General features: G+C 44.2%; 1 protein-coding gene across 1 annotated transcript in view; it reads right to left on the bottom strand.

Moving 5' to 3' along the window:
- The window catches only part of RAB10 (RAB10, member RAS oncogene family), a 70,913-nt gene that overhangs the window by 4,211 nt on the left and 47,150 nt on the right, over nt 1–19,552 (bottom strand). Inside the window, exons 2-5 of the mRNA XM_055121734.1 lie at nt 18,479–18,539; nt 6,069–6,207; nt 2,929–3,018; nt 2,251–2,352 (exon numbers count right to left, since the gene is read on the bottom strand). Of these exons, the coding sequence (XP_054977709.1) occupies nt 2,251–2,352; nt 2,929–3,018; nt 6,069–6,207; nt 18,479–18,539 (392 nt within the window). The remainder of the gene's footprint in view (nt 1–2,250; nt 2,353–2,928; nt 3,019–6,068; nt 6,208–18,478; nt 18,540–19,552) is intronic.

Genomic DNA, 19,552 nt, shown 5'->3' with positions numbered 1-19,552 from the left:
AACCCAGCTCGTCTCAAGGTTTATGAGCTGAGCCGGTGAGTTGCTGAGGGATTTCATCTTCTTCCTGGTGTGACCTGATATTTCCGTAATATTCTCAATCTTACATGGGGTGGGGTGGGGGCACACCAGGTATTACACAGGGGACAATGCGGTGGAGGGTCGGAACCCGGGCTTGTCGCATGCAAAACCTGCACTTACCGTTGGTGCGCTCCCCTGGCCCTACATATTCTTTGAAAATAGAAACATATGTACGTGCTATTCCGAATGGAGCCCAAACTGGACGTATTCGAAGGGGGACGCTCTCGGGGACAGCTTACTTACCTACGTGAACCGAGCATGTCTGAGGGACAGTGTAGGACTGAGAAGCACACACAATGCCCAGCGGGCCTGTGTCCCTTCCCGGAGTCAGTACCCTCCTATCCTCTCTGTTTGTTTTGGGGCACACCTGGCTGTGCTCGGGGCCAAGGGCGACTCCCAGTGGTGTTTGGGGATCCTTGTGGAGCTAGCAAGCAAGCCTGGATGTAATGCACGTCTCCAGGCCAGTCATTTCTATCACCATGAATCACTTTTCTTTGGTTCGGGGAGGTGACACCTGGCAATGGGTCACAACCAGCAATGCACAGGGGTTAGTCCTGGCTCTGCACTCAGGAATTACTCCTGATGCTACTCAGGGGACCATATGGGATGCTGGAAATTGAACCTGGGTTGGCTGTGTGCAAGGCAAATGCCCTACCCGCTGTGCTATCGCTCCAGCCCTATGCACTATTAAAAGCTAGGACATAACCGTGAATTTATTCCCTTTAAGTAGCCGAAGAGAAACATTTCAAAATATTACAAAAATGAGCACTGTCCAAGTTAGAAGCAGCTTGTGTTACGCAGTCTGAGATGTAATTTCGACTTGAGCTTTTGAATTCACCAACTTTCCTGACTACCTAATGGAATTCTTTCCATTGTATTTAAACACTGCAAGTTTTGGGGCCACACCGTGCAGTGCTCAAGGCTTACTCCTAAGGGATTACTGCTGGCAGGGCTCAGGGGACCATATGGGATGCATGGATCGAACCTGTGTTGACTGCACACAAACAAGTGCCTTAATCTCTATTATTTCTCTGGTCCCAAGATTTATTATTCTGTCTCCCTAATTTTCTAAAAATTAATGCAATCTCTGACATTAATTCTCATAGTAAAGCAACAACTCCCAAAACAAGGTAAGTAGAATGCTGGGCAGACATGGAAAATCTCAATCCAACTGCTATTTTGCAGTCACTGTGAACAGTTTGGGGTTCACAAATGAAATCCAGACACTAACCTGCCTTTACAATTAATTCCATGAGTGGTCAGAGAGTTACAATGGGTAAGGCACTTGCCTTGCGCGAGGCTACCCAGGTTCAATCCCTAGTATCCCATACGGTCTCTCTGAGCCTGCCAGGAGTGATCTCTGAGTGCAGAAACAGGAGCAAACCCTGAGCACAGCCGCGTGTGACCCCAAAACAACAACAACAAAAAATTCATTTCCTGAAATCACATTTTCAGCATTAGTTATTTCCTCAAGTTGGAATGACTTGCAAAACGAAATCTGGGAACGGACTGATTCCACTTATTCAGCATATAATTTGTACATGTCCTCTAGTGGGATGCCTGAGAAATGACTATACAGAAGCATGATGACTCAGTAGCAACGACGACGTTAATAGTCCTCTCATACCTGAACACACATACTTCTGGGGGCTGGAGAAAGGACAGTAGGCAAGGTGTCTGTGCTACACAATGCCAGCCCAGATTCGGTCCTTGAGCAGAGTCGTGAGTAAATCCTGAGCATAGCCAGGTGTGGTACAAAACTCAAAAACAAAAACAAACAAATCTATGGACTTTGCAAAGAAAATAAAGTCTAAAAGTAGATGGAAACACCTCAGCACCAAGGACATAATGAAATGCTGTAAATGGGATATGAAACTGAGGAGTGTGTCCCCATACATGTGTGTGCTCATAATACTGTTATTACTGACTAGGGTCTAGAGATTTCCAGGTGGTTCTCATAAACCTCCCCCCGAAGTTCCTTACTTCACTTTGAGGATGAAGATTTGGTATTTGATAATGGGGGAACTCTGACAAATTCAAGTACTCAATTTTTAAAAAGCCAACTAAAACCAACCTAGCAACATCACAAACTTAGTTACTGCACATAAAGTCGGTAGTTTTTTAAAAGCTATGTTCAAGTGTGAAGTCAATAAATGTCAAAACAGGATTTACCTTTCGGAGTATATCTTCGGCTAATGTGAGGAACGCCTTTTCGATGTTTATATTTGCTTTTGCACTAGTCTCAAAAAATCTAATACCATGCTCCCTTGCAATCTACATGAGAAACAAAACATAAAGTTATCATGTGTAATTTCCAGATCGCCAACTGATGGCTAAAATTTTCTCAGAAAAAATATTATACTATTATTCTTTAGGCAGCATTCTGAACTACATTGTATTATAAAATAAGCATTTTTTAATAGATTGTTTCAAATGGTGAGGACAGTTCAAAAATAAAAGCATCTTCTCATTCTGAGCATTCACTTCTGATATTCTGAATTATTTTGCTCTTGGGGAAGACTTCAAAGAAGCTCAATGTTACTCAAGCACTATCCAATTTCTGCTTGTCACTGTCACTGATAAAATCTGACTGTCAAACTACAGACTATATGAAACATTTATTTAAAAGTCTGAAGTCCTTCATACCTTTCCCCTTTGTGTATCAGCAACAGACTTCTCTCATACTCACTAAATATGCACTGAAAAACATCCCTTAATAAACGACGGTTTCCAAGAGCATTTTAAAGTGACATGAACTGCCCATCACCCCCATTACCACTGCTGTGCAAACAGTCAAGTGCAATACCACCAAGACAGGGGAGCATGCCCGGTCCCTTCAGAGATGTTTACCTGTTCTCCTTTTCCTTTAGGTACAACTCTTTTATCGTCCATATCACACTTGTTTCCTAGTAACATTCTTTCCACATCTTCATTGGCATGCTAAAATGAAATGCATGTACAATGGATTATGGCCTCATTCTCTTAAAAAACGACTGTTTTCACCAAAAGAGAAGATCTAAGCAAAAAGTCTGAATTTCTAGACATAATCTAAATCCCAACTGGATCACAATGGCATATTTATTATCCTCTAAACAGCTTAATTACAAATTCTGTAAGGGCTGGGAGACAGCTCAAAGGGCTGGAGCACTTGCCTTTTATGCACAGGATCTGAATTCGACCCTGGTGACCCCACAGGACCTAAGGGCCGAGATGCACCGCATCAGTGAGCACCAAACCACAGTCAGAGGATTGCTGGGAGTGACCCCCTGGGCACCCTGAGCACTGCTTGGGAGTTCCTCCCCCAAGTCAGTAAAACCATACTTCCTGATTTCAAATCTAATTCAAAGTACAGGAATCAAAACAGTGTGGTATAAAGACAGATCTACATAAAGAATTGAGCCCAGAAATAGACTCACATGAAATAATCAAATGATATATTTTTTTGTCTTTAGGCCACACCCATCAGTGCTCAGGGATCACTCCTGGAGAGGACTGAGGGCTGTATGAGGTGCCAGGGATTGAGCCCGGATCAGCTGCATGGAAAGCAAGCACCCTACCCACTGTGCCAGCTCTCTGGCCCTACAACCTGAGCAGTAAATACCCCAACACCCGGAACTACGCTTTTGCTTCCTAGGCCATGGGGTAGAAGTTGCTACTCCAGAAAGTGCAAGCAACATACTAAGAGGATCCTGATCTGAACACGGGTTTCCCACACATTCCTTCTTTTTTGAGCCATTACCTGTCCCTAGAGTCAAGGGCTCTACTGCTGAGCCACACAGCTAGTCCCTGCAAGTATATTCTTAATTTCACTTCTGAATTATTCATTGCCAGCATACTGAAACACAACTGACTTTTATATGACCTTGTTTCATCAACCTTAATTTTGTTGGCTCTACTTTGGGGGGCTCATGCATGGGAATTCTTTGTAATTTTCTATATTCAATCTGGGAGAGCCCTTGATCTTCCCCTTGTATAACTTGGAACCTCCAGGGCTCTGTTAAACAGCAATGGCCAGATCAGTGGCCAGATCAGGCACCTTGCCAAGTTCTGGATTTTAGGGGACAGATATTGATACTGCCTGTGATATTTTCATAGTTACCCTTTAACAGGCTAAGGAAATTTTTTATATTCAATCATTCTTGCATTCCTAGGTAAATTCTTCCTGATCATAGCACATAATTCTTTGAATTTTTTTAAATTTAACAACATTTAAAAATTTTATTTTCAAGGGTGTTCATATTGATTACGTTCACTATTTCAACACCAATCCCACCACCATTACACCTTCCCACCACCACCATTATTTCGAATTTTCTCACCACCATTCAAGCCTGCCTACCAGGACAGATGCTAGATAATTTATTTTCTGTTGCTTATTATGAATATCCTGAGAGGTTGGGCGGCTGCTTTTGCTTCTGGTATTCTAAAATTGTTAATGGTTGGGGTCCAGAGACATCTCTGTAGGGAGCAAATCCATTTTAAGATTCATTTGGGAGTCTCTGGATCAAGGTCGTTGATGTGCTGAGATGGCGTGACAGCCAGGACCCTAAGCAGCCAGGGAGATGGGAAGGGCTGGCCCATCTCAGCTGCCGTCAAACACATAATTCTTTTGTCAAGATTCTGAATGAACTCAGCTTCCTGTCATTCAGTTCAAAGTTCAAATTTCTACAACAGGGTGGAAATTTGGAGTCAATGCCTTCTATGTCAGAAGAACATCATCATCTTTTTAATGGCCTGTTTCTCTGTATCTTGGTTCATGCTGGGAACCTAAATTCTACTAAATTAGGTGTCGATAAAACGGTGTATCTGGGGCCAGTGGTGGGCGTCTTAGACTGTGCTGAGCACTCACGCAAGTCTGGCACGCTTAAGACCCTGGGTTCAGTTCCTAGCACCACAAAACAAAAATTTTGTTTTTATTTCTATTCCTGGCACAGAGCTCTATCAAATTTCTTTTCTTTTTTTGTTTAGGGGCCATACCCAGCAGTGCACAGGGCTTACTCCTGGTTCTGGTTTGTACCGACCTTTTCTACCAAGTTTACACTAATCAGTGACTTATGACAGGGCCCATGTGGCTAGTCACAAACCATAGTCAGAAGGTCGGAACTTTGTCACCCCTCCACCCCCAAAAGAAGGGGTGGAGGGGTGACAAAGCATAAGCTTAACTTCTAGCATAAGTTTGAGCACCAGAAGGCATTCATTTAAATAATCATGCCTATCTAACAGGGCCTGGTAAAAAGCCTGGAACCTCACAGTGAACATATCAAAGGGCTCGGAGGGTCAAGCTTCAGTTCGGAACTCCCCTGCCAAGTGCACCTTTCATTGAGCTGATCCAAATTAAGGTGTGTTTTTTTTTTTTTGGGGGGGGGCTATGTTGTTGTTTTTAGGTTACACCTGGTGATTCTCAGGGTTTATTCCTGATGGGGCTCAGGGGAACATGCTAGAGATTGAAAACCCAGGTTGGCTGCTTGCAACACAAGTGCCAGACCTGCTGTACTATCTCTCCACTCCCCCAAATCATGTTTTTAATATATAATATATTCTGTAACAGTGGCAGGAATCAAAACCAAGGCCACGCACATGTAAGGAAAGTACTTTACAACAGAGTGATAGTTACAGCCCTATAAAATTTTGACATAGTGTTTTCCTGAGTTCTCTGAGTGACTCTAATAAACTATTTGACCTGAAAAGCTAATAGGAACCCACAAATTTGGAGCCAGGTTGAAAACAGGAACAGATTTTCTGGGGAATCAGGACTTGCATTTCAAACAAAGCTAGGTTATGGAGGCCTTAAACCTGTGGAGTCTGGTTCCAGGGCTGAGGAGTCAGTGTCAAAACAGGACTGAACTGTACAAGAGCCAGCTCACAACACAGAATGGGAGAAATGGTTTTTGCTGTTGGAACATCACCGCACAATTTCTACATAAACCACACCTTCTGTATATGCTAGATGATCTATAAAAAAAAGGCAAAATTTGCATCTGGCAACTTACCTCATCTATGTTTCTAAGCCACTTGCTGATGTTTTCGAAACTTTTCCCATTGGTGATGTCATATACTAGCATGATACCCATTGCTCCTCTGTAGTAGGAGGTTGTGATGGTGTGAAATCGCTCCTGCCCCGCTGTATCCCTGCAATCAATAGCCAAGATTTATACTCAACAGTCTGAGATTAGTACATTTTTCCCCCCGCCCAGGGTGGGGGGAGGAATGAGGGATGATGACACACGACATGACACAGGATGAATGAGCCACATCCAGCAATGCTCAGGACTTAAGGGGGAACCACATGGGGTGCCAGGGATCAAATCTGGGTTGGCTGCACGCAAGGCAAGTGCTTTCCCTGCTGTCTTTTGCTCTGGCCCTGAGTTAGTACATTTTTAGATGAAGGGTCAAATAATGGATGAACCGGTTAAAACCCACTACACATTTTACCAGGTAAAATAGAACCACTGCTCATTTCACTTTCAAATGATAAACAATTATGGTTATTCCTATATATACAGAAAATAAAAGTAATCACCCACCTACAGTGTGCGAAAAGTTGGAAGGATGCATAGGACTCGTGAATTTACTGAAAACCTATGCTGGGCCCAGGAAAGCTCAGCGAACAGAGCGCCGTGAGCCTGAGGCCTGGCAGCTGCCGCCCCTAAATGCGATGCCCAGGCCTCACAGCGAGACTCCCTACGCCGCAGCAATTTTGCAATCTCTGGTGCGCTACAACCAAGTATGCAACCTCTGACCATCAAAACAACATGCCCCCCGCCAAAAAAAGGGGGAGAGGGGAAAAGACAAGACTAAAGCAAAACCTGAACATTTACACTGGTACAATCTACAGACCTTAGAATCTGTGCGTCTCTTACTTGGGTTGTGCTTGTGTAGTTTTCTGTGTTTCTGTCATTTTATCAATGTACAGATTGTGCGATCACAACAAAGAGGACAAAAGACTCATGCCACCACTCCACCTCCTGCAGACACTAAGGCCTGGTCAATAATGTTTCTATTTCTGTAATTTTTGTATGCCTAGAATGTTCTATGAATTAATCAAGAAGTGTAACCTCTTTTACATTTTGGAGTTATGGGTTTGTTTGTTTGGTTTCTGGCTATACCTGGCAGTGCTCAGGGCTACTCCTGGCTCTGTGCTCAGGGATTACTCCTGGAGGTGCTCAAGGTTCATCTGGTGCCCAGGTAGGCCACCAGATGTTAGGCAAGTGCCCGACCCACTAGACTATTGCTCTGGTCCAGTATGCAATCTTAAAACAAAACAAAAATCTTATAAAGAATTTTGTTCAAGCTGCAGCATGAAATAGTATACACTCCTTTATTGTGCAACAGCATTTTGTGCTGTGGATATCATGGTATGTTGAATCACTCCTCCCTAGGAGGAAATCTGAGCTTTTTTTTTTTTTGGACTATTTCAAATAATTGTGCTTTGAGTATGCACACAAGCATGTGCGAATGTTCAATTTCATTTTGATGGGATGCAAACCCAGGAATAGTACTGCTGAGCTGTGCGTCTTTTCAAGTTTTCATTTCTTTATTTGGAGGAGGACTGGGCCTCACCAAGTGGTTGGTGCTCAGGATGCAAATGCAAGACGGGACAGGAGGCGAGTGTGCTGTCTGCAGTTCCTGAGCTGGCTGTGTGGAACCTTGAAGGAAATGGGTCAACTTTTCCAGAGGCCTGAACCTTGTTATACTCCAAACTGCAATGAATGAGAGATCCAGTTTTGTGTTTCCTAATTAGTATTCAGTGACATTTTTCCTTGTTTCAAAAGAGCACACGGTGACAAGTGTTCATAACTTCAATGTGCATGTTTTTCTGTGGCTAATGATAAATATCTTCCATGTGTTTCCTTCTCCCACTTCCTTTTGTTGCTACTTTAATGACGGGGGGTCACCCCAAGCTTGATGGTAGTGCTCAGAGATGGCTGACATGTTTGCTAGAGGTCATACATCTGGCTTCAGCCCCCATATCCACTCAGGTTGCGGTGCTCACCAGGAACTTCACTCCCAGACACAGTGTGCCAATACTTTAGCCGGGACCGCGGAGAGCAGAGCTGTGGGGACTCAAGCACATGTGGGTGGCACCAGGGATGGAACTCCTGGCCTCATCCTTGCAAGGCAGATGAGTCACCCTGGGTCCTAATATTCCAGACTGGTTGCCTTTCTGTTTTCATTTGTTGATCTTCAGTTTTCTTTTCTTTCTTTCTTTCTTTTTTTGGGTTATGGGTCACACCTGGCAATGCACAGGGGTTACTCCTGGCTCATGCACTCAGGAATTACTCCTGGCTGTGCTCAGGGGACCATATACTCCTGGCGGTGCTCGGGGGACCATATGGGATGCTGGGAATCGAACCCAGGTCAGCCACATGCAAGGTAAAAAATGCCCCCTACCCGCTATGCTATCACTCCAGCCCCTCAGTTTTCTTTTTATACAAGCCCCATGTTAGGTATGTGGCTTGCAAATTCTCCCCCACCCTTTTTTAAAAACTGAATCACCATGAGATACAAAGTCACAAAGTTGTTCCTGATCCAGTGTCAGTCATACAATGTTCCAACACCGGACCCTTCAAGATGTACCTTTCCAGCTACCAGTGTTCCCAGTTTCCTTCCCAACCACAAGCCCCAGCCTGCCTCTATGTCTCTCTCTCTTCTCTGTCCACCCCCCACCCTAGGCACTATAGCTGGCTTTCACTCACCCCCTCCAAAAAAAAAGTTCTTTTTCTCTTGACAGGATCTTTGAGGGAAAAAAAATGATCTAATTTGGAGACAGAAGAGACAGTACAGCACAGGTAAGGGGTTTGCTTTGCACGCAGACAACCCAGTTTCGCTCCCCAGCAGTCCGGAATATGCCTGGAGCACATGCTCTGGCATTCAGGTCTGCTTCTCTCCCAGCACCGCCAGGAGCAACGGAGCACCAAGATGGGGGAACAGTCTCTGTGCGTCACTGGGTGTGGCCCCAGAACAAAACCAACAATTTAACTTCGTTGAACTTCAATTTACTGATTGAAAAAGTCTTGTATGAATAATTATTTTGGTGTCATATGTCAGTTCCAAACATTTTCTCCTGTGCTTTCCTCTAAAAAAATCTTCAAAGTTTTGTACTCTAATTGAAATGGATGATATACGTCGAATTTTAGAAAGGTATGAGTTGTAAGTAGGTTACGGTTCTGCTTATGGGTATCTAGTGCTTAGGCACCAGGCTGAAAATGTGGAGAAAATATCCTTTCTTCACTGAATTTGCATCTGTCAAAAATCAGAAGGCAAGGATCAACTTACTACTTTTGGTTTTGGTTTTGGGCTGTACATGGCAGTGCTCAAGGGACTATATAAAACTAAAGTGGACAGCATGCAAGCAAGCTTCTACATCTTTCTGCCCCTCCTTCCAGGGGGTTTATTTCTAGACTAATGACCTATGAGTCTAATTCTCCCAATACCATGCAATTCCGATTACTGTAGCTAAATTTAGTCTTGAAAACAAGTAGGAGATTGGAGACATAGCATAGCGGGTAAGGCTGCTTGCCTTGCACATAGCTGACCCGGGTTCAATCCCCTGCATCCCATAAGATCTCAAGCACCACTCTGCAAGAAGAATCAAGAGATTTCCCTTCCAGAGTTGTTTCAGTTATTCTCGTCTTTCCAGAGAAGTTTCAGCACTTGGGACTCCCGAGTGCAAAACACACATTCCAGTTCTGAGTCACCTCCCCGTACCTCCCCACTATCTTTGTCTCTGCCACCTTTCAAAATCTAACATCTAATGATCATTTTGTTTCCTGTGTACCAAGTTCCAAAAGCGATCACATCTAATTAACTAGTTTTCTTGGTTTTGTTTTGGGCCATACCCAGACATGATCAGGGCTTACTACTGGCAAACTTGAGTGAACCATGTGGGATGCCCAGGATCGAACCCGGGTTGGCTGCGTGCAAGGCGAACACCCTACCCACTGTACTATTTCTCCATCCCCTATCTTGTTTTATACACTCTCCTGACAAGTTTTGTCTTTTTTTTTTTTTAAGTTATTTGGGCTTCTTTTTATTAATACATCTCACATTTCTTGCACTTTTAAACACGGCTGCCGGGGGCCGGGAGAGCTGGAAGGGCTAGAGAGCATGCTTTGCATGCCAGAGGCTGGGCGCACTCCCAGCACCACATGATCCCCCAGTGCCGTGCCCCTCCCCACAGCACACCAGGCTGGGCCCCAAGGAAAAAAACAACAAAACACCCAACTAGGACAGTCTGCCCCAGGAGAAGATCTGGCTCTGTGGCTCCCTGTCCAATCACCCACTTCCAGGGTCTGGGCTGGAGCCTGATCAGACCCAGTCCAGACGGACAAGGCAATCTCCGACCTACAAGCCAGAAACAGAACGTTTTGCAAACCTCCCTCACTGCTGGAGGTGAATTGATGACCCTTTTTGCCCAGCGCTAAACATAGCCACAGCTGTTACTCAAGCTATTTTAAGTCACACACACACACACACACACACAGAGGCATGCAGGTTTGAAGACAGCAGATTGAGGAAAGCAAGCACAAGTGGTGTTTAGCACCTGAAGAGCAGTTAAACAGTGTATATGTTAACATATGTTTGCCACCAGAAGCACAGGCCTGGAAGGCTCACTTGGGTCTCCTCTACTATTAAAAAAAAAAAAAAAAAAAAATCATTCTTTTATGCCTATGTCAGGCTCCTGAAAGTCCAAATAGGTGACAACAGAATTTTCCTGACATGAAATAGGTAGACAGCTGGGAGAAGGTTGTGAAGTCCTCATTTCCCTGCCACTAGATTATAAAAAGGGTGACAGGGTCCCAGAAACAAAAGCTTATTTCCTGAGTTGTTCATGCCACGTGCGGGATCAGGGAAGCTGTATGCTCTGACTGCCGTGGGCAGTTATTTTTAGCCACACCACAACAGGCCGGAGACAGACATGCTCTGTGAGCTAAGCCCGCAAACTTCATTAACTGTCGGTATCTCTGGTAACAATAGTCAAGTTATTCTCTCCTTTGTTAACTCTCAAATTTCCCAAGCTGAGAACCAACGGTGTGGCTTTTATACCAGGGATGCTAAACTGTGTTGATCTTCATCCAAGAAAAAAAGTAGAAAGTATAAAATCTGGTATCTGTCCTCACAGTGTACATTCCAGTGGGGTCAGAAACAAATATAAACACAAAACCTCAAGCTGTGATAAATGTTAACTTTTATAAACAGGCTGGAGTGACAGAGAAAGCGAGAAAGGGGGTGGAAGAGAGAAAAATAATTTTTCTTTTGGAGGAAGTAGTCTAGATTGAAGGATGGGGTTTCTCTGCTCTATAATGGTAATACTTAAGGTGAGTGAGAAGTGATGTATGACCAGAAATCAACCAAAGTCCAATGAATATTAGATATCTATTTTTATTTGCCAGGCTCTGTTCTAGAGGACAGTTATACGACTATAAATCAGACAGGTGGGATTCCCCACCCTGAAAAAGTTGACATTCTAGGGGTCAAAGGGCTGAACTCTGGGTTCAACACCCAGCACTACTTAGAACCTCAAGCACCAAGTCCGGAGTAGCTTCACCAAGTAGCGTGAAGACAGCAGGTGTGTAGGGGCTGGAGCAATAGCACAGCAGGTAGGGCGTTTGCCTTGCACGCGGCTGACCCGGGTTCGATTCCCAGCATCCCATATGGTCCCCTGAGCACCGCTAGGGGTAATTCCTGAGTGCAGAGCCAGGAGCAGCCCCTGTGCATCGCCGGTTGTGACCCAAAAAGAAAAAAAAAAAAATGCTGGCAATAAAGACATTTCTAAATGGTTCTGTTTAAATGCTAGATACGACTGACTGGAAGAAATCATGGTGGACAGGGCTAGTGCAGGCCACTTTTGGCAGTCATCACCAAACCTCTCACGGGGAACTTTCAGTTGAGGTCTGAAGGAGAGAGCAGCAGCGGGAAGAAGTGGGAAAGCTCAGATTATAATTAAAAACGGCAGCTCTTGTATGCAGGTCCAGGACTAAGTCTCCAGGCCACATAGCAGAGGGGGTAGAGGAGCCAGCTGTCCCTCCCTGGTTCCCCGCCCACTCTTGATCCTGGCTGTCATGCCCACAATCGGCCTCCGGATGCCATCTCAGCACACCGACAGCCCTGGTCCAGGGACTCCCAATTGAGTTCCAAAATGAATTAGTGCCCTACAGAGATGTCTCTGGACCCCAACCATTTACAATCTTAGAACTCCAGAAGCGCGTGGCCACTTTCGCAGCTGCACGACCATTCATCATATTCAAAGTGAGCAATAGAATATAAATTATCTAGCGTCTGCCCCTGACAGAAAGGCTTGAATGGTGGTAGGAAAATTCAAGAAAACTATATTGCCCCAAAGTAGAGAGTGTACTGGGGAAATTGTCTGCCATAAAGGCAGGGTGAGGACTGGGATGGGGGGGGAGTGGGGGATACAGGGGATATCGGTGGTGGAAAATGTACACTGGTGGAGGGAGGGTGTTCGATCATTGCATTGCTGAAGCTCAAAGGTGAAAACTTTGTAACTGTAGCTAACGGTGGGTGATCCAATTTGAATAAAAGAAAAAAAAAGGGGGGAAGCTCTTGAGACTAGAGAGATAATACAGGAGACCAGTTTTAATGGCTGGGGCTGTGGTCCAAATCTCCAGCACCAAATATGTTCCCTGAAGACCATTCATGGGTCTCTCCTGAGCTGAGCCAGAAGAATCCCCCTAGCAATGCAGAGGGGTAGAGGGGCAGAGAAGGGAGGTGGAGAGAGAGAGAGAGAGAGAGAGAGAGACAGACAGACAGACAGAGACAGACAGACGACAACTCTGACCATAATGTGGAAAAAAGCAGCTAAAGGTTAGAATACTAAGAGCTGATTGGCGACAGCAATAGTATAGCGGGTAGGGTGCTTGTCTTGCATGTGGCTGACTTGGGCCTGATTCCCCGAACCCCGTATGGTTCCCCAAGCCCTGCCAGGAGTGATTCCTGAGCACAGAGCCTAGAGAAAGTCCTGACTGGCATCACTGGGTGCAATCCCTAGAAAAACCTATTGTGGGGGCTGGGGCGATAGTACAGCAGGTAGGGCGTTTGCCTTGCACTCGGCCGACCCGGGTTCAATTCCCAGCATCCCGTATGTTCCCCTGAGCACTACCAGGAGTAATTCTTGAGTGCATGAGCCAGGAGTAACCCCTGTGCAACACTGGGTGTGATACAAAAAGAAAAAGAAAAAGAAAAAGAAAAAAAAATAACCTATTGTGGGGACTGGAGAAAAAATACAGCAGGTAGGGTACTAGCCTTGCATGCAGCCGACCCGGGTTGGATACTGGCATCCCACATGCTTCCCCGAGTACCGCCAGGAGTAATTCCTAAGTGCAGAGCCAGGAGGAACCCCTGAGCACCACCAGGTGTGATTTAAAAAAAAAAAAAAAAAAGCTCCTCCACTCCCGCCCCCCCAGCTTTCTGTGGCTATAGAGAAAGGTCAATGGCCTGGAGCACAGACTGCAAGAAGGAAGCCCAGATTACTGTCTACCCCACCACCCCCCGGCACCCAAGCACAGGGCTGGGAATGGTCCCCCAGCACTGGCCTACCATATTGCAATGTTTCAAAGGGGCAATGGTGGCTCAGATTAAAAAAAAAAAAAAAAAAAAAAAGATGCTCCAGAAAGTTGCTTCCCTGCCCATGCCCCAAGCCCTTACAACCAGCTAACAGAAAGGCAGCCTGGAAGTTACGCACTCAGGCTGCTCTCCTGACAGGAACAGCTCTCTCTCTCTCTCTCTCTCTCTCTCTCTCTGAAAATGGGAGAAATAGTGAAAGATACTTATGGGGCAAAATTTCTACAGATCTGGGATTTAAAAAGCTACATTTGCTTCTCCATTGGCCAAACAAGGTAACTTTTAGGCCTAAGCACAGGTGGTCTGGCTAGAGTAAGCCCTGGGTCCTATAATGCAACAGAGTCACTAAAATTTCCCGCAAAGAAAGCAAGTAGTGACGGTTCATTTGTGCAGAGAACACTAAAACAAAACATTCGCATGCAATGAAAAAAAAGTTTCTAAAACTGATTATTTAATCACATAACAGAGATTTTAACATGCTGAAATAAGAATCTGGATATAATCATTCAAATAAAAGACCATACAAAAATCACTGTGCTTTTCAGGAGGTAGCAAAGCATTAAATAGAGAACTGTGTTTGGAATTCTAATGTATTAACACTGGAATAAAATAAATTTCTCATACTACATGCCGTCTTGAACTAAACTCTTGTCCCACAGGGGTCCAATCCAGAGCTGATCCTCAGCCTGACACACGGTTTCCAAGCACTGCCGGGAGTAAGCAAGCTCTGAGCACTAGCAGGCATGGCCCTAAACAATGAAAGAATTGTAAAATACCTAAGAAGTAAACAATGCTAAATCAGAAATGTTATTATTTCTGTGCTTTACTTGGGTTTGATAGGAACAATAAGAGTATTTTCTAGATTAATCTTTTTCTATTGTTTTTTGGCCATGCCTGGCAATGGTAAGGGTTACTCCTGTCTCTGTGCTCAGGAATCACTCCTGGCAGGGGTTGGGGACCGTATGGGATGCTGGGGATCAGCCACGTGCAAGGCAAGCACACTACCCGCTGTGCTATCTCTCCAACCCCAGATTAATCTTGAAGGTCACACTGGAGGATTTATTTGTTGCTAAAGAGAATCATTTGAGAAAGATTCTCTTCTTAAAAAACAAATGTTATCTGCTACTGTTAACTTCTAAAGTTACACAGGAGCTAAAGGATAAGAGGGAAAATGTATAAAACCACAAGGTCACTTATAAAAGAACTGGAGGTAATATAGGGCAAGAAGTACAATGTTTTATATACTATATGAAGAAAAACATCTGAAAAAAGGTCTTGTGTACTTGGTTTTTTGTTTGTTTGTTTGTTTGTTTGTTTTCTGGGTCACACCTGGCTATGCACAGGGGTTACTCCTGGCTCTGCACTCAGAAATCACCCCTGGCGGTGCTCAGGGGATCATATAGGATGCTGGGAATCAACCGGGGTCGGCTGCATGCAAGGCAAACGCTCTACCCGCGGTGCTATTGCTCTAGCCCCTTGTGTACTTGTTATACACACAATTTACCCTTGAACACTGTAGGGATGGTGCCGATTCCTGCACAACTGAAAATGATGCGTCACTTCTAACACCCCAAAACTACAAAACAACCTTCTAGTGACTGGAAGTCTTATAGTAAGAGTTAATTCACACTGAGCTTGTGTATGTCTTAACACCACATTTCTAAAATAGAAAACAATGTTATTAAGAAAATCATGAGCTAATGCTCAAAAGGAAAGGGGAGGAGGGTGAACAGGAAGGAAACTGGGGACATTGGTGTTGGAAACTATGCTGGTGAAGGGACGGGTGTTGAGCACTGTATGACTGAACCCCAATCACAAACAACTATGTACCGTGTATCTCACAGTGATTCAATTGAAAATATTTTTCTTAAAAGAAAGAAAATCATGAGCAAAAATACATCAGTAGTTCTGCAATATATTTACTGATACCAAAGTTTATATTGCTGGTTTACAAAAAATTCACCAGTCGGTAAGAGGATTTGTACAGTTGAAACTTGCTACTCAAGGACCTAGTATACCTTTATACAAAATCATAGTTCATAAAAGGCTGAAAATTTCTTGAGTAAAAAGGTGAACAGAAGGGGCTGGAGCAATAGCACAGTGGGGAGGGCATTTGCCTTGCACGAGGCCAACCCGGGTGTGAATCCCAGCATCCCATATGGTCCCCCGAGCACTGCCAGGAGTAATTCCTGAGTGCATGAGCCAGGAGTGATCCCTGTGCGCTGCCGGGTGTGACCCAAAACCCAAAAAAGGTGAACAGAGGTGATAAAGTTTAAGAAAAAAGTTAGCACAGCAGAGTCTGGGGCTTAGAACAAGACCACCATGTAGGGTCAAGAATGGGGTTAGACATGAGGCTAAAATGGGAGAAGGGATAATGTCTGAAATTCAGAAGAAAATAAAATGGTATCCTTTCCATTGAGAAAAGTTTGGTGGTGTGTGTGTGTGTTTGTTTTTTTTTTGGTGGAGGGACGCACACCAACAGTGCTCACGGATCACAACTGTCGGGGGAAATTGCAGTTTTCAGGGGCCAGAATAGCATGGTGAGCAGGGTGCCAGCCGTCTCTCAATACCCGGCACACCATAGGCTCCCCAAGCCCACTAGGAGTGATCCCTGAGTGCAGAGCCAGAAGAAAGCCCCGAGCACCACTGGATGTGGCCCAAAGAAACATAAGAAAAAATAGATTGCAGTGTTGGGATTCAATCCTGGGCAGGTCTCGGGCATGTAAGCATGAGTGAACTCAGCCACTGAGCGCTCTCCAGCCTGGTATCCAGTTTAAATATATAAATATAAGGGATAGTTTATTTGTTATTTCCCAGTTAACACAGCAGAGCCTGGCAAGCTACCCGTGGTGTATTTGATATGCCAAAAAGAGTGACAAGTCTCTCAATGGAGACGTTACTGGTGCCCGCTGAGCAAATTGATGAACAACAGGACAACAGTGCTACAACAGTGCTACAGTTCCCAGTTAAAGTGTAAAAAAATAAATAAATAAAAAATCATGAAATGGATTGTCTTTCAAAGACAATCTTAAAATTTAGGAAAAATATTGGAACTGGAATGATAGCATAGCGGGTAAGGCATTTGCCTTGCATGTGGCTGACCCGGGTTCGATTCCCAGCATCCCATATGGTCCCCTGAGCACCGCCAGGAGTAATTCCTGAGTGCAGAGCCAAGGAGTAAACCCTGTATATTGCCAGGTGTGACCCAAAAAGAAAAAAAGAAAAAAAAATTAGGAAATATAGGGATGGACTACGACATTTCCTAAAATAGTACAGAGGGTAAGAAGCCTTGTACACGACAGACCCAGGTTCGATGCCCGGCACTCCACAGGATCCCCTTGAGTCTGTTAGGAGTGAGCCCTGAGCACAGCCAGTTGTGGCCCCAAAACCCAAGCCCTCCTCAGCAGGAAATATTTTAAAATACCCGAGTTGATAAGATTGATCACATTTTAAAGAAGTTACACAGAGAGGCCAGAGACATAGTACAGCCTTACACTTTCACAATAGCCAGAATCTGGAAACAACCTGAGTGCCCAAGAACAGATGACTGGTCAAAGAAACTTTGGTACATCTACACAATGGAATACTATGCAGCTGTTAGAAGATGAAATCATGAAATTTGCTTATAAGTGGATGGACATGGAGAGTATCATGATAAGTGAAATGAATCAGAAAGAGAGGGACAGACATCGAAGGACTGCACTCATTTGTGGAATATAAAATAACATAATATAGTAGATACAAGCGCCAGGAAGACTGCCTCATCGTTGGAAGTCTGTCTCATGAGCTGGGGAAGAAGGGCGGTGGAATAGAAAAGGGTTCACTAAGACAATGATGGTTGGAGGAATCGTTAGGGATGGGAGATGCATGCTGACAGTAGATAAAGAACCAAACATGATAACCTCTCAGTATCTGTATGGCAAACCATAATGCCCAAAAGTAGAGTATGGGGGAAACTGCCATGGAGGCAGGGGGGTTTGGAAAGGGGAGGTATACTGAGGACATTGCTGGTGGAGAATGGGCACTTGTGGAGGGATCATTGTATGACTGAAACTCAAACATTGTAACTGGATCTCATAGTGATTAAAAAATAAAAAGACTCATGTCTTAATATAACCTTCACTAACTAGCAGAGCGAAAGAATACTATACCTATCTACTGAGGGTGGAGGGTGTGGAGGCACTTGGGGAAAAATACCAAGGCCCTCTGTGCTCAGGGATCACTCCTGGCGGAGCTTAGGGAGCCATATGGGATCCCAGGAATCAAATCTGAGTCAGCCATATGCAAGACAAGCATCTGCCTGCTGCAGTGTCTCCTGGTTCCAGAATATCTAGTTTGTTTGTTTTAGCGCCACACCTGTAGGTGCTCAGGGATTACTCCTAGAAGGGTTCACAGAATCAGAAGGGAGTAGAGACTAAACCCAGGTAGACTGCATGTAAGGCAAGGACCTTACCCACTATACTATCACTCTGGTCCCATAATATTTTTTTCTTTTTGGGTCACACCCGGCAACGCACAGGGGTCACTCCTGGCTCTGCATTCAGGAATTATCCCTGGCGATGCTCCGGGGACCATATAGGATGCTGGGAATGGAACCCGGGTTGGCCACGTGTAAGGCAAACACCCTACCCGCTGTGCTAGGTCCAGCCCCCACCCATAATAATTTTTGGAGATATCAAACTTAAATTCTTGGACAATGTTCTCTCATAATTCTTCTAACCCATTACAAAATCTAAGCAGGTGACACAGAAAGATTTGACTGTCAAACCTTGAAGCTGGACATCCTAACATACAAAAAGAACAAATTAGCATCACTTACCATATCTGTAGCTTTATCTTCTTTCCTTGTAATTCAACTGTTTTGATCTTAAAGTCTATTCCTACAACACAGAGGGAAAAAGGTGAATTGTAACTATGACTCTAAACTTAGCTATACTAAAATAAATCGAATAATTGAAATTCAATAATTGAATTTTGTCATTTTTATCATTACACTTTAAAATTATGTTTCTTTAGTTCTTTTTTTTTTTTTCCCTTTTTGGGTCACACCTGGCGATGCACAGGGGTTGCTCCTGGCTCTGCACTCAGGAACCACTCCTGGCGGTGCTCAGGGGACCATATGGGATGCTGGGAATTGAACCCGGGTCGGCCGCGTGCAAGGCAAACGCCCTAAGCGCTGTGCTATAGCTCCAGCCCTGTTTCTTTAGTTCTTGATACTCACTAAATAAGCAATTCTGAGTAAATGAGTTCAATTTATACCTGAGCATACAGCAGAAGAAAACAGCTATAGAGTGAATCTTTTATAACTAGTAAATAAAGTAAAACAAAACCAAAAAGAACAACAAAGAAAACCCACCCTCTTCCATACCTGACTGTGCTCAGGGGTCACTCCTGGCGGTGCTGGGGGCCCATATAGGGTTTCAGGAAACCATGCAAGTCAAGAACCATAACCCCTGTACTCTCTCTCTGGCTCTCCAAATTAAATATTTTAAATAACACTTTTCTAAAACTAAAAAGATGTTTTCTAGTGGGGAGAAAATACAACTTCACTAACTTACAGAGAGAAAGAATACTATACCTATCTACTGGGGGTGGGGGTTCTGCAGGCACCTGGGAAAAACCCAAGCCTCAGTCATGAAAAGTACCCTTCTACTGCTAAGTGACACCCCCAATCCTCCATCCTTAACCAAACAAATCTTCACTGGGATCCCCTTGTTTCCCATATCCAATTAAAAGGAAAATAATAACTATTTTCCTAGAATTTATAACCCAGACTATTATATCCAGCCTATAAATATTTATAATTTACATATAACTATTTTAAAAATATTTTTGGTTTGGTACCACACCTGGTAGTTCTCAGGGGACACTATGGGGTGGGGATCAAATCTGG

The sequence above is a fragment of the Sorex araneus genome, chromosome X, assembly GCF_027595985.1.
Source record: "Sorex araneus isolate mSorAra2 chromosome X, mSorAra2.pri, whole genome shotgun sequence".
Taxonomy (NCBI): domain Eukaryota; kingdom Metazoa; phylum Chordata; class Mammalia; order Eulipotyphla; family Soricidae; genus Sorex; species Sorex araneus.
This window is presented reverse-complemented; position numbering and strand designations above follow the sequence as displayed.